Genomic DNA, 25,364 nt, shown 5'->3' on the forward strand with positions numbered 1-25,364 from the left:
TTGGAGAGGATCCCGCCTATGGTCCTTGTCAGGAGGATTTTCCGTCTTCGCGGAGACGGCCGATAACGTCTCAAATGCGGGAGTGTCGGGGAAGAAACGACGACGGTAATATCTCCGATGGGTCTGCTGCCTCGGAGCCCCCAGAGTTAAAAGCCAGGGGGGGTTACAGCGCTCAAAGTGTGAAAGAGTTTTTGGTGAATACCGCCGGAAAAAAGGGGGTGGATGTGGCCGAATTTTTCCCTGACATTGACCTCTTTCTATCGTCTGTCCGCGGGTTGCGACGAGACAAAGCAGTCTCCGCAATGTTTGATGTTAAAGAGCTCGTGAGGCTAAAGAATTTAACAAGTAAACTGAGAAAACAGTCCAATCTAAACACCACCTAATGGCTAAGCCCCCGTTAAATCTACTCCACAGTCTTTGTGGTGGTCCCTGTGTTTCATTGTGTGTTCATCTATCTATTCTGTTACCATGGCAAGTGTACACATAGGAACCCTAAATATTAACGGTGGGAGAAGTCCAGATAAGAGGGTCGCATTGTTTGATTTTATCAGACAAAAGACTTGAATGTCACCTTTCTACAAGAAACCCACATTGATGAGCAAAATCAGTGGGAGTGGAGCAGAGATTGGAAGGGGGACATTTTATTTAGTAATGGGACAAATGTTAGTGCTGGAGTGGCCATTTTATTTCTTGGAGGACTTCAAGTAGAAGTTTGCAGCACTGATGAGCTGGTGAAAGGGAGACTCCTGAAAGTGACGGAGAAACTTCAAGGCAGTGTCGTCACTTTCATTAATGTGTACCTGAATGAGGGTGAGGAGAGGCTCCACTTCTTTAACAAGTTAGGAGATCTTTTATCCAAGTGTGACCCTGAGGAAGTGGTGGTGTTAGGAGGGGATTTTAATTGTACACTTGATACCAGAATAGACAGAAATAATGGGCTGGAACCGCACCTCGCTCAGCACGAGCTTTAGGTAAAATAATTAAGGACATTGGGCTGGAAGATGTATGGAGGGCTAAAATGGGGCCTGTCGGCAATACACCTGGGGCGGACGAGTGGAAATACGATCTCAATGGCGAGACTCGATCATTTTTATAGTTTTAAGCACCTGTTAGGTTTATTTAAGGTGTGCTCTATTGTGCCTACTGGATTCTCTGATCACAGTTTGGTGTGTTGTACACTTATTTGTAACACTTACAGACCCCGTAGTCCATACTGGCATTTTAACACACTCCTCCTTAAAGATCAGAACTTTAAAGAGTTATTTGTTCATTTCTGGGGAGGCTGGAAGGCTATGAAGAAGGAGTTCACCAGCTTACAACAGTGGTGGGAGGTTGGGAAGAGTCACATCCGGGCCTTGTGTCAGGAGTATACCAGAAATGTCACCCAAGTATTGCGGTCAGAAATGGCAGCTTTAGAAATTAAAATAGCTGAATTTCAACAGCTTCTAGAGAAGGGTCCAAATGAGCAGCTTCAGGCGAGCCTGACTTCTGCTAAACTGGGGTTGGCTCACCTGCTTGAGACCAGAGCTCAGGGGGCTTTAGTGAGGGCCCGTTTCAACGACTGACTGAGATGGATGCACCAACTCAATATTTTTGGTTTAGAGAAAAAAAACTCGCAGAGTAAAATCTTACATTGCATAAGAACACCCGATGGCAGTGAGACACAAGAGCCCAGTGAAATAAGGCAGGTGGTCGCGAATTTTATGAACTTCTGTTTGCTGCAGATGGAGATGGTGGCAGTGAAGACCAACAGGCCTTTTTGCAGGACTTACCGCAGCTGCCCAATGCAGATGTGGCACAGCTAAATAGAGAGGTGACCTTTGCAGAACTCACCACAGCCCTGGGACAGCTGAAAACAGGGAAGGTCCCGGGAATCGATGGAATACCAGTGGAGTTTTATAAAGAGTTCTGGGATGTCATCGGCCTGGACTTATTGGAAGTGTTCCATGGAGTTTTAAAACTGGCTTGTTACCACAGAGCTGCCGTAGAGCCGTGATCACGCTGCTGCCGAAGAAGGGAGACTTGTGTCTCATTAAGAACTGGCGGCCTGTGTCTCTCTTATGCGCTGATTATAAAGTTCTCTCTAAAGCCTTAGCCAACAGGATGGTCCAAGTTTTAGGGAGAGTGGTGCATCCTGATCAGAATTACTGCGTGGCTGGCAGGTCCATCTTTAATAACATTTTTTTAATTCGGGACATTTTGGCTGCTGCAGAACTGTTTGGTTTTCAGACTGGTCTTATTTTTCTTGACCAGGAAAAAGCTTTTGACAGGGTCAGTCACTCATTTTTATGGAATGCCATGAAGGCGTTTGGGTTTGGGGGGTCTTTTATTAAACATATTCGCTTACTTTATAGTGACATTTCTGGTATCATAAAGGTCAATGGTGGCTTGTGTGCACCTTTCAGTGTCAGAAGAGGAGTCAGACAGGGCTGTTCTTTGTCCGGCATGTTATATGCTCTGGCGCTGGAGCCTTTCCTGGTGCACCTGAGGAAGGTGCTGACTGGTCTCTCCATCCCCAACTGCAACATGGACCCTGTGAAAGTCACTGCTTATGCAGATGATCTTGCTGTGGTCATCACAAGCCAGAAGGATTTGGACAAATTAACTGATTGTCTGAGGAATTACAGCAAAGCATCTTCGGCTAAAGTGAATTGGAACAAAAGTAGTGCAGTGTTGGTTGGGAACTGGAAGGATGTAGTCCTCCTCGACTGAAGGGGTCTGCAGTGGACAACTGGAGGCTTCCTGTACCTGGGAGTCCATCTGGAGATGACCACTACATCCAAAAGAACTGGGAGGGTCTGTTGGACAAGGTTACAGCTCGGCTTGCCAAGTGGAAGTGGATACTCCCTCAGTTATCCTATAGAGGACGGATGCTGGTCATTAATAACCTGGTGACCTCCAGCCTGTGGCATAAGTGTATTTGTCTACAACCTCCACCTTTGCTTGTTCAGCAGATACAGAAGGCGATCATGGATTTTTTTTGGACTGGTACCCATTGGATACAGAAGGGCGTTCTATTTTACCATTGGATGAAGGCGGACAAGGACTTATTGACATTACCAGCAGGATTGCTGCTTTCCGCCTTCAGACCATTCAAAACTGCTGTATCCTGTCGAGCAGAGCCAGTGGATGAACTTAGCCGTACTCTTCTTTAAACAAGCCAGGCATATGGGACTTGGGAAAAGTTTACTGCTGTGCCACTTAGATAAGATCAAGACTTTACAGGTGCCAGGTTTTATAAAAGCCTTCTAGCAGCGTGGCAACTGCTGTTGATAAAAAAGGACTGTGATGACCTCTCCACATTTTGGGTCCTTCATGAACCACTGTTCTACAATCCTGCTGTTGGCACTGCTACAGGACTTTCTGAAAATTGTATTAATCATTTCATAATACATGGAATAACCACAATAAAGGACATAATTGACTGGGAAAATTACACTTGGAAAAGTGCACAAGTGGTAGCAGTGGAGACAGGGTACACTCAGTCCGCCTAATGGAGAAGTTTCTGTGGCAGGTACAATCATCAATGGACAGGGAATCCATGACACTCCTGCACGGAATTTTCTCATCACAATTGAAGCCAACTGACGAAACACCTTTTCCAACGCTTACTGTGTCTCCGGCTGTTGAACTGAGGGATGGTGAGACTAATGTTTTAGCCTTAAGTTCTCTAGAGGCGTTATCTCTACCTACAGTGCCGGGGAAACAGCTGTACAGGATTTGTGTGAAGGTGAACAACCTGGAGCAGCTGAGGACACGAAGACACGACACACCATGGAGAGACAAGCTTGGAGCCCCTCAAGGACTGAACCCCGCATGGAGGTCGTTGTACAAGCCGCCATTGGCCAGTAGGGTGGGAGACCTGCAGTGGAGGTTGGTACATGGGATACTAGCGGTGAACTCCTTCTTATCGATTATATGTCCGGGGTCTCAGATTGCTGCCCTTTTGTGGTCTGAGGGAAAGTGTCTTTCATGCATTTATGTATTGTGAGAGGCTCCAGACCTTTTTTAGTGAAATTGAAAGAATAGTAGAAGGGCTGGGGGTCCCGTATAATGGCACGGTGTTTGTGTTTGGGGTTAGAATTACAAAACACACCAGAGAAAATATGAACTTAATTAATTTTATTATCGGGCAAGCAAAACTGTCAATATGGAAGACCGTAAAACAAGATTACTGGGAGTGGAAATGAAAATGTTGTTGTATTTTTAGAAAAGTATGTGAAAGTAGGATATTAGTGGATTTTAATTTTTATAAGTCCACAAATAATTTAGCAAAGTTTAAGGAAATGTGGTGCGTGAATAATGTGCTTTGTGTATGTGATGAAGATAATTTGCAATTTGTGCTTTGACTTTGGTGTTTCATTCCTTTATAAATTGGGTGGATAAATTGAGAATAAGTGGGATTGGAGGGTGGAAACAATGGGGGATTAGATAAATATATACTCCAAGAACAATATGAATATGTAATGGTTTAAAAATGAATATTCATCATTAGGAAAGTGTGTACGTGTTTTTGTAAGACTTAAGATTTTGAGTTTTACTGTGTTTTTTTGTATTTATTCCTGTGTTTATTTAATAAAGTTTGCTTTTAAAAATAAAATATCTATCTATCTATCTATCTATCTATCTATCTATCATATAGTGCTGTCAGGGATGCCAGGGGCTATGACCCGGCCGGGACGCCAGGAGGGACCGGAAGAGGGTCAGAGCCCGGCCTGATCACGTGGGGTGTGCCTTCCGGGTTGTTTTGGGAGCCACGGGTCAAGGGCTTGGAAGCTCTTCCCTGTAGGGGCCCGTGGCCACCGCCAGGAGCGCCCCAATGCCTTGGGATTTGTTTCCCCAGCACTCCTGCCACACCAGGAAGTGCTGGGGGGAAGACTTGGGACGGTGCCCGGGAGCAGCGGGAGGACAGCCGACACTTCCGCCACGCTGGGGCGGCCAGAAGATTGCCGGGAACACCTGGGGCTCATCCGGGTCCTCCATAAAAGGGGCCGTCTCCCGTCATTCAGAGCTGGAGTCGGGTGGAAGGAGGACGAAGCAGTGGAGAGTGGAGGCGGCCCAAGAAAGGCATTGTGGCCAGGACTTTTGAGTGTTTGGGGTTTGTGCACGTGACTGGGTCTTTGTGACCATTGTTTGGGGGTCTTGGTGACCCAATATTGTAAATAATTTGTAAATAAACGTGTGGTGGTGTCATAACAACATGTCCGCCTGTCTGTGCCCGGGTACCGTTCACATCTGGCGTAGTCGGCAGGATGCTCCGCCTGTTACAAGGCGGAGACCTGTATATAAAAATATTGTTGTGGACGGCCCGGTGCAGCAGGGGACCCCACCCACGCATCGCTGGTGCTGCGTGCACACAGCCCGCTGGGTAAAGGAACCCCACGGACCGCCAGGGTCCGCAGGAGGGCCGTTATTCCCTGAAGCGGGCGGGCGGGCGGTATTGGAAGAGTGCAGCGGTCTCCGACGAAGCGCCGCTGCTGGAGGCGCCGGGACGGCATGGCGTCGGAGAGGCCACACCGAGGACGTTTCCTCGGTATGACGGGACCTGGGAGGTGAGTTCCCTGCCTATCGGCAGCCGGCCCTTGGGGGCCGGGCGTGTATTTTGTTTTCCAGGCAGGGACCTCCAGGATCGCGCCAGTGGCGGGCGATGCTGGTTTGCGGGCCCGCAGCACAGCGCAGCCGCGAGGGCTGCGGCGAGGAGACGCTGCAGCTCGAGAGGCGCTGGCAACAGCAAGGCTGCCGGCAAGCACGCGCCGCCGCAGAAAGGGAGCCAAGATGGCGCGACGAAGTCCCTCCCTGACAGGCACGCGATTGGACGGTGTGTCTTGCGTGCCCGCCGATGACTGTAGAGAGGCGGGACCAGGGAATGTCCATCACGAGCAGGGGGGAGACCCGATTGGGCCGGAGGAGAAGGCCCACAGGAAGTGGCCGGCGTCGGAGGCCGACAGTCAGGTAGGCTCCGCGTCGGTTAACTTCCTGTCTTTGCCGGCTGCTTTGGCGGAGCTGGAGGCGTCCCTTCAGCCCGCCCGGGCAGCGTGTGTTGCAGGTGCTATGTGCCCTCCGGGCTGAGGTGCTGGTACTGGAGAGGAAGGCGCTCGCGGCGCTGAGAACGCTACTATCGACAACGGACGGGCGCGACGCTGGAATCTCCAGCCGGAGAGGTACAGCGGAGACGGTGAGTACAGCCGACTCCGTAAAGCATATGGGAGGGGCTGCTGAAAAGGCTGTGAAGACAATGATCAGTTCGAGTAAGCAGCCCTCCGACAGGAGGTGCGGCGCCGACTGCATGCATGGGCGAGGGGAGTCCGTGAGGACGCTGAAGGGACACGGGCTGCTAAGTGCCCCGGGTCCTAGCGCCCTCCGCCCCGAGTTGGCTGCGGTCTTGCGCCACACTATAGGGACGCAGACGGGACAGAGGCGCCTTTTATTCCATAAGGAGTCTCAAACCGTCATGGCGTCCCAGAGTGAAGGGAGGAATAAAGGGCTGGGTGCCGATTCCTCCGATAAGGTGAGAGCGTTGCTGGGTGCACGCGTGGCTGGCTGCCCTCTGAGAGAGCAGAGGGAATCCCTGAGGCCGGGCGGAGAGCGGGCGGTGCCGCGACTCCATCGTCGAGGGACACGGAAGCCGCGGAGAGGGTGCCGATCAGGCAAGTGCCGGGGTGCCGGTTGGGGGAACGCTGCCCGTGCGGCACGAGCTGGGTGCTTTGGCAGCGTTTCTGCCCCTGTGTTCTCTTTGGTAGGGACGGACCCGGCGAAGTTGAAGGAACCCCTTCAGGCGGAACAGCCCTCTGATGTCGGGCCGCCTGCAGAAGGATCTCTGTCGGTGCGCAGGTGCGCCCACAGCTGGAGGAGCCAACGGGGGAACGAGTCGCTCAGAACAAAGGGGCGTGGAGGTCCCGGAGGGGTGCCCACCAAGGAGGCCCCGGGGTGCCGGTAAAAGGGGGGAGCACAACCTGTGCGAGGCACAGGGATGCACCATGGGTTGGTGTCTGGATTGTGTCTCCGACCCTGTCCCTGCTAGGAGTGCGGGGCCGGACCCCGGCTGTCCTCGAGTGGGGCCCGTTTCGGAGCTCTGCTGCCCTCGGGACGGGTCGCTCTTACCCACGAGTGGTCTTCGCTGGCTGTGGGGCACTGTCAGGGATGCCAGGGGCTATGACCCGGCCGGGACGCCAGGAGGGACCGGAAGAGGGTCAGAGCCCGGCCTGGATCACGTGGGGTGTGCCTTCCGGGTTGTTTTGGGAGCCACGGGTCAAGGGCTTGGAAGCTCTTCCCTGTAGGGGCCCGTGGCCACCGCCAGGAGAGGCCCAATGCCTTGGGATTTGTTTCCCAGCACTCCTGCCACACCAGGAAGTGCTGGGGGGAAGACTTGGGACGGTGCCCGGGGAGCAGCCGGGAGGACAGCCGACACTTCCGCCACGCTGGGGCGTGGCCAGAAGATTGCCGGGAACACCTGGGGCTCATCCGGGTCCTCCATAAAAGGGGCCGTCTCCCGTCATTCAGAGCTGGAGTCGGGTGGAAGGAGGACGAAGCAGTGGAGAGTGGAGGCGGCCCGAAGAAAGGCATTGTGGCCAGGACTTTTGAGTGTTTGGGGTTTGTGCACGTGACTGGGTCTTTGTGACCATTGTTTGGGGGTCTTGGTGACCCAATATTGTAAATAATTTGTAAATAAACGTGTGGTGGTGTCATAACAACATGTCCGCCTGTCTGTGCCCGGGTACCGTTCACAGTGCCTTTCATATCTATCTATCTATCTATCTATCTATCTATCTATCTATCTATCTGTATAGTGCCTTTCATATCTATCTATCTATATAGTGCCTTTCATATCTATCTATCTATCTATCTATCTATCTATCTATCATATAGTGCCTTTCATATCTATCTATCTATCTATCTATCTATCTATCTATCTATCTATCTATCTATCTATCTATCTATCATATAGTGCCTTTCATATCTATCTATCTATCTATCTATCTATCTATCTATCTATCTATCTATCATATAGTGCTTTTCACTTCTATCTATCTATCTATCTATCTATCTATCTATCTAATAGTGCCTTTCATATCTATCTATCTATCTATCTATCTATCTATCTATCTATCTATCTATCTATCTATCATATAGTGCCTTTCACTTCTATCTATCTATCTATCTATCTATCTATCATATAGTGCTTTTCACTTCTATCTATCTATCTATCTATCTATCTATCTATCTATCTATCTATCTATCTATCTATCTGTCTGTCTGTCTATCTATCACTCAATGGCGGGAAGTCAAGTCGTTTGGCTTAACAAGTCACGGCCAGACGCTCTTCATGTCACCTCATCAGTTTCAGCTTTTCCTCTCTTTGCAATGCAGCCTCTGTGTCTTATCAGATAAAACGTTCCAGCACAGGCCAAGTGACATCCCGGTACCAACTAAATACCCTAACGTGGCTATTAGCAGCCTTGATGGACAGAGCACTACTCCCATAGCTAACCAATAAGGATGGTCATATGTGCACCCAAGACGTCTATTCCTTCCTTTATAAACCCCTGGAAACTCCAAATCTCGGCATCCTCTGTCAGGCTTCATTGCTCAGCATGGCCGTGACTTCTGTTCTGTAGAGCAGGTACACCGTAACCTAAACCGTGGACGTAACAAAAGGAGAGAGCAGACCCTCCTGTTCTAACTGGTGCCAGACTGGAAAAATGAAAAAGCCGTCCATAGCAAGTGCCTAAGCAGATGGAAAGGCTAAGTATGGGAGCTGACTGGTTATCGGCTGACCCAACCAATGCAACCAATGGCATTGCATGTGAAAACTGGCAACCAGAAGGTGTCACCAAGACAACAAAGAAGGAGGGCTCCCAAAAGAACGCGTGCTGAAGATCCGTCAATGTTTGCAGAGAAAGCCAACCAGGAAAGAAACAAAGCAGCGCCTGAACTGGAGCCATAAGCCCACCAGCTTTGATTCCGAGAATGATTAATGGTAACTTAGGAGTTAGGGTAACGCCAGCTGATGTCTTACAGTATTGGTGTCACCACCTTGGCATGGATACGTTCTAGCCGTTACCGGTTTAAGTTATAAGTTTCTTCCTAAATCCAATTAGAAAGTGCAGAGTAACATCTCACACACACACACACACACACACTGCTTGTGGTGGGGTTAAGCCAGTGCAGACTCGCTGTGAGTGTGTCAATGCCACCTTAATAACTTAGAATTTATCCATCCTACCCACTTGAATCAAAAGATCAGAATTCATAAGTTAGGTGCCTTTTTCCTCAAGGAGAGAAATTGTTCAATTAAGCTGTTGTAATTTTATGTTTTGTGCTCTTTGTTATTGTCCTTGCTCTTTATTTATGTCCATTTTCTATTATTCTTATGGTATAAATAAATTGTATCATTTTGTTTATTGCAACAAGCCTGTTTGGGCTGTTTGTTGAAAATAAGTCGCCACATCAGAGCTCTGGGAGTGACCACTGCTGATGAACTGAAGAGTACATTCCATGTCAAGAAGGTCCACCTATGCCTCAGATGACTGACGTCTGCTTGCATGTCTCCATCTGGTGTCATGAACTTCTACAGGGGCACAGCAGAGTCCATCCACGCCATCACATCCTGGTGTGGCACCTGCTGGGCTCACTGTACAGTTGTGGCCAAAGGTTCTGAGAATGACCCAAGTGTTGCTTTTCGCAGCGTTTGCTGCTTCAGTGTTTTTAGATGTTTCTCTGGTGTACTGAAGTAGAATTACAAGCAGTTCAGAAGTTTCAAAGGCTTTTATTGACAAGGACATGGAGTTTATGCACAGAGTCCATATTTGCAGTGTTGGCCCTTCTTTCTTTTTCAAGACCCATGTCTGCAATTCGCCCTGGCAGGCTTTCTGTCAGTCAACCTCTGGGCCCAATCCTGACTGATGGCAGCCCATTCTCACGTAATCAATGCTTGGAGTTTGTCTGAATTGGTGGGTTTTTGTTTGCCCACCCACCTCTTGACCACAAGTTCTCAATGGAATTAAAGGTCTGGGGAGTTTCCTGGCCATGGACCCCAAATTTCGATGTTTTGTTCCCTGAGCCACTTGGTTCTTACGTTTGTCTTATGGCCCGGTGCCACATCATTGTTGGTCACCCAAGTGTTCTTGGATGGTTTGGAGAAGTTGCTCTCGGAGGATGTTTTGGCCCCATTCTTTATTCATGGCTCGGGATCAGGGGGGCACCACCAGTGCAGAACTGGCTCAGAAATGGCAGGGCAGCAGGCAGGTGTGAGTGAGGTGAAGACTTGTGGAGGATGGCCTGGTGGGAGCAAAGAAAAACATCAGGGACAGACTGATATTCTGGGACTGGACTGCTGGGGTCAAGTCATTTTCTCTAATGAATCCCCTCTATGATTGTTTGGGGCATCTGGAAAAATGAAAAGGTGAGCGGCACCACCATTGGTCCTGTGTCACTGTGCCAACAGTAAAGCATCCTGAGACCATTCATGTCTGCCAAGGCAGCGGGCTCACTCACAGTTGGGCCAAAGAACACAGCCCTGAATAAAGAATGGGACCAAAACATCCTCTGAGTGCAACTTCTACCAACCATCTAAGAACAGTCTGGTGACCAACAATGATGTGGCACCGGGCCATAAGGCCAAAGTGAGAACTGAGTGTCTCGGAGAACACAACATCAAAATTATGGGACCATGGCCAGGAAACTCCCCAGCCCTTAATGTCATTGAAAACTTGTGGTCAAGAGGTGGGTGGGCAAACAAAAACCCATCACTTCTGATTCTGCAAGAGTGGGTAGCTGCCATCAGTCAGGATTTGGCCAGGAAGTTAATTGACAGACAGCCTGCCAGGGCGAATTGCAGATGTCTTGAAAAAGAAAGACGGGCCAGCACTGCAAATATGGACTCTTTGCATGAACTTCATGTCCTTGTCAATAAAAGCCTTTGAAACTTCTGAACTGCTTGTAATTCTACTTCAGTAGACCAGAGAAACATCTGACAGGAAGATCTAAAGACACTGAAGCAGCAAACTTGGTGAAAATCAGCACTTGGGTCCTTCTCAAAACGTTTGGCCCCGACTGTACAGTGAGCCCAGCAGGTGCCACACCAGGATGTGATGGCGTGGATGGACTCTGCTGTGCCCCTGTAGAAGTTCATGACACCAGATGGAGACATGCAAGCAGACTTTTGACATTTGAGGATGTTGAGGCATAGGTGGGCCATCTTGACAAGAGATAGAATGTTCTGTGCCCACTTCAGTTCATCGGCGATGGTCACTTCCAGAAATTTAGAGCTGCTTACCTGTCCGTACCATAGAAACTTCTGACAAAAAACACTGAAGCATCAGACTTTGTGCAAACCAATACTTGGGTTATTCTTAAACCTTTTGTCCATGATTATAGAGGTTGGTGAAGGTGGCACAGGATACGATTGGTACTCAGTTGCCCTCGCTTGAGGATAGACACAAAGTTTACAAGGATAAGCGGGCAGAAGTGAGTTTTCTTGGCAGGGCCACTGGGGTGACACTCCGTGATAGCTTAGTGATTCTGGAGAGCCTCGAGATCGAGAGGAGCCACTCGAGGTGGTCCAGGCTCTCTGGGCAGCTCCACCTGGACGTCCCACCGGGCAGAGACCCTGCAGCAGACCCCGATCATCTCTCGGCTGGCTTGGAAGCACCTGAGAATTGTTGGAATCCATAGTTGGGGACAGGGAAGTCTGGGCTGACCTGCTGTCACTACGAGCCTCACCAGGGGGACACGGTTGCAGAAGATGATAAAGGCGCACAAACAGTAATGGACAGTGCGAGGCCGAGGTGTTTGCAGAACAGGTAAGGAGTCAATGGAAACTAAAGCGACTAAACCCTCCGTGGTACTGAACCTTGACATTTAGGACATCGTAAGCCTTCAGAGTGAACTCTTTGTTAATGTCGTGCTTGAACTAAAATGTGGGACCACCCAGTGAGGGTCTTCTTTTTGTGTTTGCAGGAGTTAGTAAGTCACTCGACGGAAAGGCCGGAGCGGCAACAACTGAAGGAGGCCCTGGAGGCGATGCAGGTTGGTGAATTCACTCGGCAGCAGCCCCTCTGCTGACGTTTTTCATTTTTATATTTTATCAGTCATTTGCTTGATTGGCGCAGAACGCTGAGACGTAAAGATTAGCAGCACGATATTTATTAAGGTGTAAGTCTGAAGTAGAACCTCATTTCAAATCAGTTTTCTGAAAACAACAACAATATTCATTTATATAGCACATTTTCATACAAATAATTCATGTTTTTTCACACATAAATGTCTGTTGCTACCTGCTGTGGCCGCCCGTTGGCGCCCGTTTGCTGTTTTTGGTGGCAGCAGGAATGTGCGCCAGGCTGGCTGCCTGGCAGCCAGTAGGTGGCAGTGGCAGTCGTAGTGCAGTGCAGTCTGCTTTGTACCTCGTGTCATCGTAAGTGGCGGCCCTCCCAGGCAAATGTTGACGGCAGGCGCATCAGCTGCACAAACGTGTTCAGCACCCCAATCACCCGGGACGCGATCGGCTAAAGCCAGTGCCTCAGTTATGTGTTGGATCACTTACATCAAAACTGAGTCCAGGAAGAGTCTGACTTAGCGGTAATATGTAAAATGTCGTCCACTGAATATTTAACGTTTTTTTTGCTTTGGTCTCTCGCCAGATGCCGATGCCACTTTAGAGGTTGTTGGCTCTTCGCTACTCATCCACGTGCAGGGAATCGAGGTCAACAAAGTTAACTTTCCTATTAGCAAAGACAGTCAAACGTCAATCGTCACGGCAAATTTTGTCGCTCTTCACAGCCGATTACCGTCCTCTAGCCCTAAATTTCGACGTCAAAGTCAACATCCGGCCCTGATAGGATTAACACAGAGGACAGTAAACTGGGTGGTAGCAGGACGGGCACCGAGGGCCGTAATGAAATGGATTTTAATGGACTCTTTGAGATGTGATTAAAATAACAAACTCTTACCCTCCTCTGTGACGTCTGGATGATCTGACAGGCATGCCAAGCTGCAGGATGTGATGTTAAGACCCTCGAGACGTCCCCACTTTGTGGAGCCCACTGTTTGTTTCTGTGTTAATAGTATGTGTGTGTTTGCCTTAAGCGGACTCTGATTTTTACAGTCTCCCTTTTGGAATCGCCGCGGATTGAGAAAGTACTCGGACCCCTTCACTTTCGGCACACTTCATTGTGTTGTAGATTTCATTTGAAATGTCTGATCCGTTTGCCATTTTTGCCCATCAGTATCCGATCAATGAGCCCTAATGTCAGAGTCACAGCATGTTCTTCAGAAAGGTCTGCACAAACGGAACTCTCTCATTCCTAGAAGTGTTCAGACCCTTCATTTAGTACTTTATACCGATGAAGCCCCTTTATCAGTAATTGAGTCCTCTTGGGTAAGTCTCTACAAGCTTGGCACACCTGGATTTGGGCAGCTTATCCCAGTCTTCCTGGCAGACCCTCTCAAGTGCCATTAGATTAAACTGTCATTAGAACACTCGAGACGAGAACAGGCCATTCAGCCCAACAAAGCTCGCCAGTCCTATCCACTTGTTTCCTCCAAGAAAACATCAAGTCGAGTTTTGAAAGCCCCTAACATCTTACTGTCTACCACACTACTTGGTCGCTTATTCCAAGTGTCTATCGTTCTTTGTGTAAAGAAAAACTTCCTAATGTTTGTGCGAAATTTACCCTTGACAAGTTTCCAACTGTGTCCCCGTGTTCTTCATGAACTCATTTTAAAATAACAGACTCGATCCACTGGACTCATTCCCTTAATAATTTTAAACACTTCAGTCAGGTCTCCTCTTAAACTTCTTTTGTCTAAACTGTAAAGGCTCAGCTCTTTTGATCATTCCTCGTAATTCAACCCCTGTAGACCTGGAATCAGCCTAGTCGCTCTTCTCTGGACCTTCTCTAGTGCTGCTATGTCCTTTTTGTAGCTTCCCTCATCTTAAGCACACGTGTCCTTATAGTAAGTCCAGGGCCACTCAAGGTCAGTCAGGGACTTGTCCCAAAGTCACTCCAGCATTGTCTTGGTGGTATATTTCAGGTTGTTGCCAGTCTGAAGGTGGCGGACACTCCAGATCAGGTGTTCTTCGAGGACCCTTCTCTATTTTGCTGTATTCATCCTTCCCTCAATTCTGACCAGCCTCCCTGTCCCCATGTCATGATGCTGTCACCACCAGGCTTCACTATGGATTGGTATGAGGCAGCTGATGAGCAGTGCCAGGTCTTCACCAGACATACTGCTTGGAGTTCTACTCAGAAAATTCAGTTATTGTCTCCTCAGTATCTGGGCATTGGTGGCAGGATTGTCACTCCAGCCACTGTACAAAACCTCCTTCTCTCGGCTGTACTTGGATCTCCATCTGGGTGGTTCACCATGTGGTGGGTGCGGTGACTGGCTGTAATCAGCACGTGGTCCCAACCTCCTCCTCCTCCTCCTCCTCTGAGAAGCCTATTTAGTGTTATGTGTATCCCTGGAAAGACAAGCCAAAAACGGTGAATGTTTTTCAACCATAAAAAATGTTATTACATTACCTGTAAATCTCAAAATGTCTCCATGTATACAGTAGGAAAGGCCTGTCGAGTGTCCACGGCTGTACCGACACAGGTTTTTTGTGTGACATGTGTTGAAACTGTCACCAACACACAGCCTGACGTCACAAGCAGAACAGCGTTAGCCGACTTCTCTGTGCCCTTATAATATTTGCTCATTGCTTGCACATGAGAGGGTCGAATGTCAGTGCCTGATGTGCCCGGTCAGTGTGCCACTTGTGTTATTGTCGGTTACCACAGCACAAAGCTTAGTGGCTCCCACATTTCCCCCGACGTGCTCATATTGTCAGTAACATCTTGCTTTGCCATCAACTTGATTGCCATCTTTGTGCCTCTTTGCCACGCACCTACTTGCACCCCACTGCAGCTTTACACAACTGAACGGTTTGGTCTACGGTGCCATATGTGTCACTTTCACTTTCCGTGTCAATGTCTTTTGAGCAGTTCACGTTGTCATCACTGTCACTTGATTCAGCTTTCAGTTTGTTCTAAAACAGGCTTTACAGCGTCTGGCTTTGGCTCCGCCCCCTCATGAATATTGATGAGTTGCCTTAGAGAAGGAAAACACATCGAAGTATTCATGATTTTTATTTTTTGCCATCATAATGTTGTTTTATCCACTAGATGGCAGCAGAGCGTTATTAGGGCTTAACCCGTAAAGCAGATTGTTACACATCACCCCAAGTCTGACTCGGGCTTAACTGTAATTACATAGAATTGTGAGCCCAACGCACACTCCAGGTTAACACCAAGATTATAAAAATAGCAGCTAACAAATTCCAGGCCACTCCACCATAAACACCTGAATGATAAGAGTGCTGCTGAGGCGGTCATCCTTCCAACAGGTTGTCCCGTCTCAACAGAGGACTTCGGTTTGAGTGACCATTCGGGTCATTGTCACCTGCCTCACCAAAGCCCTTCTGGCCAAATTACTCAGTTGGGGCTTTGGCTGTGACACTCGAGGACACTTGGAGGTTTGTTCATTGAACTGTCTCCCCAGTCTGAGGGGCAGGTTTTCTTTAAGGACCCCCTCTGTGTTTGGCTACAGTTGATCTCTTCACTCAATTCTGACCCGTCTCCCTGACACCTCACAGGAATAGCATTCACATTCCTCACAATTATTTGCTGCCATCTTTATTTTAATACTCGCCTTTTTGACAACTGAGCCGGCGTGTGGCGTTTGCTGGTTCTTTCGAGTTTGAACTGAATCATTATTACCTGAGAATGAGGTGCACACTTCCCATTCGCTAAATGATTTTTTTTTTCTTTTGTTCTTTATTTCGCTTTATACAATTTCTTGTTAGTTAGTTAGTTAGTTTTCGCATACTCCTTGGGGTCAGAGCGCAGGGTCAGCCATTGTACAGCAAGCACCCCTGGAGCAATTGAAGGTTAAGGGCCTTGCTCAAGGGCCCAGCAGAGTAGGATCTCTTTTGACAGTGACGGGGATTCGAACCGGCAACCTTTGGGATACCAGCGCAGATCCTTAGGCTCAGAGCCACTCTAATATGTCATCTTATTGTAATTATGCACTTTCACTGAGTTGTCAAGCTTTGTGGACTGAAACAGGATAATGTCATATGAATTATCAGCATGTTCAATCTATCATGTATTATATATAATAAATAATAAACACCTAGGCTCTTGCATATTAGCCAGCATCAAATCAAACAAATCAAAAGAATCATTTCACGTAATCAGCTATTTTACAAGAATCGAGAAGCCACAACTCCATTGGCTTTTTCTCATTTCCTATCATTTTTTTCTATTTAAATTTTCCTTTATTAGCTCATAGAGGGTGGCATGGTGGCGCATTGGGTAGCTCTGCTGCCTCATAATAAGTAAGGAGACCCGGGTTCGCTTGCCGGGTCCTCCCTGCATGGGTTTCCTCCCACAGTCCTAAGACTTGCAGGTTAGGTGCATTGGCGATCCTAAATTGTCCCTGGTGTGTGGGTGTGTTCTCTGCGGTGGGCTGGCGCCCTGCCCAGGGTTTGTTTCCTGCCTTGCGTCCTGTGTTGGCTGGGATTGGCTCCAGAAGACCCCTGTGACCCTGTAGTTAGGATATAGCGGGTTTAATATTGGATGGATGGATAGATAGATAGATAGATAGATACACATGAAAGGCACTATATGAATGATAGATAGACACGGAAGGCACTATATAAATGATAGATAGATATGAAAGGCACTATATAACTGATACATAGATATGAAAGACACTATATAACTGATAGATAGATAGATAGATAGACATGAAAGGCACTATATAACTGATAGATAGATAGACATGAAAGGCACTATATAAATGATAGACAGATATGAAAGGCACTATATACTGTAAATGACAGAGAGCGGCACAGTGGCGCAGTGGGTAGCACTGCTGCCTCACAGTACGGCGACCTGGGTTCCCTCCCTGGGTCCTCCCTGCGTGGAGTTTGCATGTTCTCCCTGTGTGTGCGGTTTGTTCCTGCCTTGTGCCCTGTGTTGGCTGGGATTGGCCCCAGCAGACCCCCGTGACACTGTAGTTAGGATATAGCGGGTTGGATAATGGATGGATGGGTGGATGAATAGTTCCAGTTTGTTTATTTATTGTTTTTATTGTTTTTGTTGATGTTTTGTTTTAACTGTTGTATTTGTATTGTATTTGCTGTTCAGTGTACTGTGACTTTTTGTCTGTGAAGGGCGCTATATAAATAAACTACTACTACTACTTATATAGTCCTTGACCCGGAAGTGCTTCTGCTCTTCCTCTCCTGTGACTTGCCAGCACTTCCGGGTCAGTAAATCAGTACTGTGGGGCTTCCGTCCTCATGACTTCCAAGCAATTCTGGGCTGCAAGGGAAGCATGGCTATCCAGGTCCTTTCACAGCTCCCCCTGGCGGCACTTAACAGGGCTGAAAACCGGACTCCAAGTCCCAGGATGCTCTGCGGGAATCCGGGGCACCGCTATACTCCACTGGAGCTGCCATCTAGTGTTTTGGGGAAGGCAGCTTTATCAGCTTTACCATCCTTCCATCACAGGGGCGTCCCGGCCGGGGTGAGCTGATGTGACAGATGGGTATCAGCAGGAGTAACTGGGAAGGTCTACAGGATGGTAACGAGGCCAGCTGTGGGCTGGAGACGGTGGCACAGGAGACAGAGCTGGAGGTGACAGAGTTAAAGATGCTAAGATTTGCATTGGGGGTGACGAGGATGAACAGGATGAGGACATTAGAGGGTCAGCTCAGGTTGGACGGTTGGGACACCAAGTCAGAGAGGCGAGATTACGTTGGTTTGGACATGTGCAGAGGAGACATGAGGGGTATATTGGGAGAAGGGTACTAAGGATAGAGCTGCCAGGACATGCAGGTGATAGGGGTGACAGAGCAAGATGATGAGGACAGGAAGAGATGGAACAAGATGATCCGCTGTGGTGACCCCTAACAGGAGCAGCCGAAAGAAGAAGAAGCTCATAGTGTCAGTTGTATGCGAATGAAAAATCAAGTGCATTTTGGTAGTACACACGACCGAATGTGTGAACCTTGTGACCCATCATAGGCACGGTGGACTGCAGGTGACACTTCTGCAGTTCCGCGAGACTGAAGTGCAAGCCCAGCAGGCCACCAGATGACATCACATTTGATCTGCTGGGCTCCATTTTCACTCCTGGAGAGCCTGTATGGCTAGCAGGCCCGTCTTCCGTCCCCATGCCTGTCCAGCTCGTGCAGCAGGTCATGCATGCCACATGGAAGGTGGGATTTGAGGAAGTGGAGTGTAGAATCAAATGTGATAGACGAATCATGCATATCTGCAGTGAAGAACTGAATGGCTCCAAGTGATGAATATTTGCAAAAAGTGGTACGTGCAAAGACTGACCTGCGGCTCAACCGAGTGGAGGTACGCCAGAGCGAAATGAAATGATGAACCAACCCTCTCCTCGCCCTGAGATCAAAGATCCACATGGATTACAGTCGCAAAATCAGGGGAGAAACATAAAAAGCCCTGACAGGCTTGACCAGGGTCACGAAATGCAAACGTGTCATCGACAACAGACGTCCAAAGAGTTAAAGCGGTAGCAACATGCGGCTGATAAAGCTGAAGCCATCAATAAAGCTGCGGAGAAAGAAAATCAATGGCCTTGAAGTGTGGAGAAAATTACTGGGCAGGCCGACAAGCACAAGACGGACAAATTAGTCAGCGGTGCGTCCAGATCAGCCCTGGCAGCCCCCAGCGGTCGTCACCAGTCAGGCAGCAGCTAAAATACTGTAGTCAGATTGTGGAAAAACGGGTCCCTGAAGTGCAAGGCCAGAAACTGAACATCACCACAAGATAAAGTGATGGAGGCGGCAAAGAAATGAATGGATAAGGAAAGAAAAGAAAAGAGGGAATGGTGCCACCGACGCCAGACGTCTTCAGTTTGTCATCGGCCACATTGATTTAAAAGTGGCTTCAGTTAATGAAAGATTGGACTGAAGAGACGGGTTTGCATCGGATTGCCTGGTCTGTAAGTGGCATCTCCTCGATTGACCAAGAAATAGATAACGACTCAAGTACGGAGCCTCTTCTTCTACCGATCCAACTTCTTTTGAGGTACCATCCAGGCCTATTTCAATGGATTCGGACAAGTGGGTCCACAAACCTGCCCCCCTCCAGTCTTGTAAGCACATGCAGACTAAAGAAGGTAACGGGACGGCCCAACACACGCCTGGTCCACGTTGGTTAACTCGTCCCTTCCCACCACAGAAACATCTGGACAAAGAGGACGAGAAGAGGCCACGCAGCCCAACAAAACTCGCAGGTCCTGTCCACTTAGTTCCTGCTAAATGATATCAAGTGGAGTTTTGAAGGTCCCTCAAGTCCCACTGTCTGTCACACTACTTGGCCTCAAGTTTTTAGATCTAGTAGGGTCATAAATGTGCTGAAGCCACAGCTGGTTACACGGCTTTCTTCCCTTTAAAGATCATACAAAAAAAGGAAAAAGGAAGAACATTCCGACCAAAGAGTGTTGGGGCTCCAAGAGGAGAACTCCGTATATCCGATGGAAAAATAAATGTGCAATGATTTGGCCGAGTTGTCGAGAGAGCTCCGAGTTTGAGTCTGAGACTGAACGAAGACTTGCGGCTTTGATGAGTTTATGTGATGTCGGGCTGGAAGGTGTGGAGCTAATGGACAGACGAGGAGCCCCCGGAACTGCAGGTAAAGAGTAAGAGTGCCCCCCTAATGGTCTGGGGTGGAAGTTGTCAGAGTCAGCGTAGCCCTCGCCATAAGAACGAACCAGAGATGTCAAAAAGGTTTGGGGCAGCCACCCGTACATTACGTCCTGGCTGCCAAATGGGTCAGTTGTTGAGCGAGTCCAAAACAGAACTGAGTTAAGGCTGTAAAGATGGCAGCTTTAAAGGCCGAGACAGGAAGTAACGGCATCGGGATAGGACCCGGGAGTGAAGTCATCGGGCGCCCCGGAACAGGAAGTGACGTCATCAGAGCGTGCCAGGCCAGGAATTGACATCATCAGAGAGTGCTAGAACAGGAAGTGACGTCATCAGAGGTGCCGGAAACCCAGTGGGATTTCCCGTGAATGGTCTGCAGAGGATTGAGAGAGAAAGTCAGTGCACCTCGCCACCCCCTGGCCTGGCATGGAACTTGAATTATTCAGGCCTGTGCAACACCCTTTAGGTGTCCCCTATCCACATTTGCATGGCAAAGTCTTGTCATTTTCTGACCTAATTAATGTAGGCCAGGGTTACGGGGGAGTTGGAGCCAATCCCAGCTAGCGAGGGGGGCACAAGTCAAGAACAGGCCCTGGACAAAGGCGCCAGTCCATCGCAGGACAAACACACACACACACACACAGGCCAACTTAGTGTGGCCCAATCATCTAAACTGCATGTTTTAGGGCGCAGCACCCACAGCAAATTCACCCAGACGCAGGGAGGACCTGGGACGTTACCACTGTGCCATCGTGCCACCCACCTGACAAAGTATGTCACAATAAAGCCATACAAAGTATCGTTGGATTTTACTCATTGCTTTACACTAAACCACAGCATACAAGTGCGTACACCACGGGCATTTAAGAATACAAGTGACACGGACTGGACATGTTGGAGCCACACGTGTGCCCATCTAACACTTGAGGGTGGAGCCGAAGAAGAAAGCTAGCAGCATGTAATCGATCGGCGGCCGATTGCTGCCCGGCCTGCTGTGGTGCTCGAGCTCATTCAGTTATTTTTAATTCTTTCTCTTGATCACAGTAACAAAACTCTAACGGCCGTTTTTTAATTGTTCTTCCCTAATCACACAAGGAGTTCTGTTGCTTGGCTAATCGACCGTCTCCATCACGCTGCACACAACGAGGCTGATGGACAGAATGTGGCCCGTCAATTAAACTCCATGTCAGTGTGACTGTACCTGCGCGCCTCCTCCTCGGTGCTGCGCTCACGGCCATATTTGGGGTCATGTGGTGCTGCCGTGGCCCCTCGCCCAGGACGAGGAAATCCCCAGCTGCCCGCAGCGAGCAGTTAATGATCTGCGTTTAGATCAGAACGGCGCATTAGCATAAAAGTTGTTAGTTATGGATGAGATGGCGCTCCGGGGGGCACTGGGGTTTGATTTTCGCAGGCTGCTTTCTCTGGTTGCTAACATTTGCATTCTTTAACTCAAATGTAAATGAGGGAGAAGATGAATAAACAAGTTTCCATTCCCTGATCCGTTCCTCAGATTTCTGAACATTGCAGGACTTTCTTACTGCCTTTCATAATTTGCATTTATGCTTCTGTTTGCTAATGTTGAGGGGGCGTAAGGCCGTGCATGGCAGCCAAGACCCCGAACTTCTCCATATCTCTCCTCATCTTCCTCCTCCTGGCCTGCCCAAATCACTGAATTGCTCCACCACCACATCCGTCTGTCCCAGAATTCCCAGTGGGCCTTACCTTGTGGTAGACCCCAAGCTGACAACCCGGGCGCAGACAATCCTGCCATGTGATGATTTTGGTTCTTTTTACATTTGTTTTGTGGCTTTCCAGGGGTGGACATTTCATCTGTTCACAGTTCAGTGTGGTGGAGAGTAGGACCTCCAGGACTTTCCAATCTCAACTCGATGTTATTTTGGACAACCTAGTTGGGTGGGATCCGACGAGCCTGTTGGGCAGAGTGGCCACTTCTCGTCACAGTTTTTCTAATGTTCTCAGTTTTACCTGGTAGGTCGACCAGAGTAATGAGTGAGAAAGATGGAAGCCCTGGGGCTTGGTAGAAAATTAAAATGCAGAAGGAAATACGCTGGCATCCCGGCAGAGGGGTACCAAAAAACCTTGCCCAGCCTGAAGGACTTGCAGGGGGAGACAAACAATTCTGACTACTTACCCCGAACCCTGACATGCTACATGGCTGCATCCTTGGGATGCGGTAACTATACCGACGCCCGCTGAGCATGCTGGGAATTGTAGTCCCATGGGGCAGCCCTGTTGGGTTCAGGGGGTGCTGCAGGGATCTCTACTTTGTGAGGCTTCTGCCTGACCCCCTTCCTATAGGCAATGCCCCGAACCCAGAAGTCCTCCCAGGTCTTCATAAACGGAAGTCGAGTGTGGAGGACGGACAAAGCTCACCTGGGAGGAAGAGTGGAGGAAGAGAAAAAGAAAGAAAAGAGGAGTATTGGCTTGTGTGATTGTAAAGTTATGTGTTGTAATGAACCTTTTATTTGAACCCGGGGTTTGTGTCTGTGAGGTTATGTTTGGGGTTTGGGGTGCTGCAACACCCCCTACAGGTCACAACGACCTCCCAGCATTGTGAAGGAGGAAGTGAATGATTTAGAAAGTATAGGGGGAGAAGTGCTGCTGAATAGATAAATTAAATAGGATGAAATCCAACAAATCACCGGGACCAGATAATAATTCACCTGAGAGACTTTAAGGAAGGTTAGTAAGTGCAGGCAGGAGGCCATTTATTATACATTTTTCAGAAATCTCTGCTCAGTGGGGACATTTTTGAGGATTGAAATGTCTGTGTGTCCATGCAGTCGCTATGTCTCTGTCATTCTCTGTTGTCACAAATATTAACACTGATTTTACAAATCCCATGTCAAAAGGCATACAACAAAAACATATGTATTGCGTTTGTCATTCCAACTCATGGCGCATCACAAACATTTGGAGTAACGCATTTCATTGTGACAAATGTTTGAAATGCAACATCTCTTGGAATAACCGGTGCTGTGCTACTGTCTCCCTGACTCCTGCAACACCTGCTGTCCCTGCTGACTGCCATGCCGTGTTAAGCTGGTGGCACACTTTCAAACGGGTATTGTGAATGAGCACGGGCTACAACAGGATATGCGAAGATAACTAAACAGTTAAACCCCCCACCTGCCCCCACTTCCTACCATAGATGGCAGGTGACACCAAGAGTCCCACGACTGATCTTTGATGTCCGGCTCATCCATAAAATGAGTGCAAACCTGTCTGTGCTCAAAAGGCAAAGGACCAGGCCAGACTCCTTTCTCATCTTTGGTAATGACAGCTGACACCTCTGATGTGCCCTAACACGTGTTCCTTATGCTCCTCTACCCTAGGATCTGGCGATGTACATCAATGAAGTAAAAAGAGACAAAGAGACATTAAAGAAAATCAGCGAATTTCAGAGCTCCATCGAAAACTTGGTAAGTATGTTGAAAGTTAATCAGCCTGTGCAGACCTCAGTGGGGTGCAGCTGTGGGGGGTCCGGTAGGCCAGCTGGAGTGAATGATGGCGGGTCTGGGTGGGTGGGCACCAACTTTGTTTCTATAGGGGACCATGTCTGTTTTCCCACTGAGGACAAATAAAGTTCTATCATCTGTCTGTTATTTACATAGTGCCTTTCATCTATCTATCTATCTATCTATCTATCTATCTATTATATAGTGCCTTTCATATCTATCTATCTATCTATCTATTATATAGTGTCTTTCACTCTATCTATCTATCTATCTATCTATCTATCTATTATATAGTGCCTTTCATCTATCTATCTATCTATCTATCTATCTATCTATCTATCTATTATATAGTGCCTTTCACTCTATCTATCTATCTATCTATCTATCTATCTATCTATCTATCTATCTATCTATCTATCTATTATATAGTGCCTTTCATATCTATCTATCTATCTATCTATCTATCTATCTATCATATAGTGCCTTTCTATCTATCTATCTATTATATAGCGCCTTTCACTCTATCTATCTATCTATTTATCTATTATATAGCGCCTTTCACTTTATCTATCTATCTATCTGTTATATAGTGCCTTTCTATCTATCTATCTATCTATCTATCTATCTATTACATAGCGCCTTTCACTCTATCTATCTATCTATCTATCTATCTATCTATCTATCTATCTATCTATCTATCTATCTATCTATTATATAGCGCCTTTGACATCTATCTATCTATCTATCTATCTATCTATCTATCTATCTATCTATCTATCTATCTATCTATCTATTATATAGCGCCTTTGACATCTATCTATCTATCTATCTATCTATCTATCTATCTATCTATCTATCTATCATATAGTGCCTTTCATATCTATCTATCTATCTATCTATCTATCTATCTATCTATCTATCTATCTATCTATCTATCTATCTATCTATCTATCTATTATATAGTGCCTTTCACTCTATCTATCTATCTATCTATCTATCTATCTATCTATCTATCTATCTATCTATTATATAGTGCCTTTCATGTCTCTCTGCCTGTCTCTTCGTTTATCTGTCTAAGGCCCAGTGTGATTTCCCAGATCAGGTTTTCAGGGGTCCACAGTTTTTGTAATCCAAACACTGAGCGTCAGTTCAAAGAGATTCCAGAAGTCGATGCCCTGACTTTTCGGACCCTCTGATTTGTCTTCACTGAGCTCATAGCCTGTCCACCTGTGGTCAGATTTAAGGGTCTACCTTGAGGGTCTGCATCTTGTTGACTTTTGCAAAATCCAACAAGTCTGCCACAAACCTCAGAAGGAATGGTGCACCTCCACCTCCACAATTGTGCCAGTTTCCCCACAACTGAAGGGACTTTGCTCTTCTGTACAGATATCTCAGGCCCACACAGACGCCGCGTCGTTTAGGACGGAGGCCCAAATGAACTCGACTGTGAAAAGTGCAAGTGAACCCCAAGATGACATCTCCACGGCCGTCTTTACGCAGGTCCACCTGGGCCTTTCTAAAGGATGTCCAGTCAGTTCAGTTTGCCACAGGTGGACGCCAGTCAAGTTCTAGAAACATCTCAAGGAGAATCAAAACCAACAAGGGGGCACCTGAGCCCAGTATGGAGGGCCACATCGAAGGGTCTGAACACTTCTGTGAATGAGAGATTTCAGTTTTGGACCCTTGTGATGTTACTGTACGTTCTCTCTTTGCTGTGATGGGTTATTGAGTGTAGGGTGATGGCAAATGTTTCTTTTTAAACTCGAATCTGCACAACAAAATAAAGTGGAGAATGTAAAGGGGTCTCCATACTTTGTGAACCTGCTGCATACTAAAGAAGAAAATCCGAGAATGAATCTGCTCTTTCTAGACTCACACACACCCCACGTTTAGAGTGTCAGAAGTCGAAGGGCCCCTTAATTCCTCCTCGGTGTAAATTTGTCGCCAACTACATTTAGCAACGGGTGAATCTGAGTGTGCGAACGCAGCAGCCCGGAGGCAACAGCCGAGAATCCTGAAGTCACTCGGCTACGAGGGCAGCAAGCTGCTCCTTCATTTAAAACGGCACAAGATTTGAAGAATAAAGAAGCGCGAAAGATCACTGAGACAAAGAGATTTCATGACTTGTGTGCCGGGGATTACGCCTTTTTATTTAATTGAGA

At 47.7% G+C, this 25,364-nt stretch overlaps 1 protein-coding gene across 6 annotated transcripts in view; it reads left to right on the forward strand.

Annotated features, from left to right (window-relative positions):
• vav2 (vav 2 guanine nucleotide exchange factor) overlaps positions 1 to 25,364 on the forward strand; it is a 472,851-nt gene that overhangs the window by 372,983 nt on the left and 74,504 nt on the right. For all 6 annotated transcript variants that reach the window (XM_039762597.1, XM_039762599.1, XM_039762598.1 and 3 more), the window contains 2 exons: positions 11,959 to 12,027; positions 23,080 to 23,166. In XM_039762597.1, coding sequence (XP_039618531.1) covers positions 11,959 to 12,027; positions 23,080 to 23,166 — 156 coding nt within the window. The remainder of the gene's footprint in view (positions 1 to 11,958; positions 12,028 to 23,079; positions 23,167 to 25,364) is intronic.

Source organism: Polypterus senegalus, chromosome 9 (assembly GCF_016835505.1).
Source record: "Polypterus senegalus isolate Bchr_013 chromosome 9, ASM1683550v1, whole genome shotgun sequence".
Lineage (NCBI taxonomy): Eukaryota > Metazoa > Chordata > Cladistia > Polypteriformes > Polypteridae > Polypterus > Polypterus senegalus.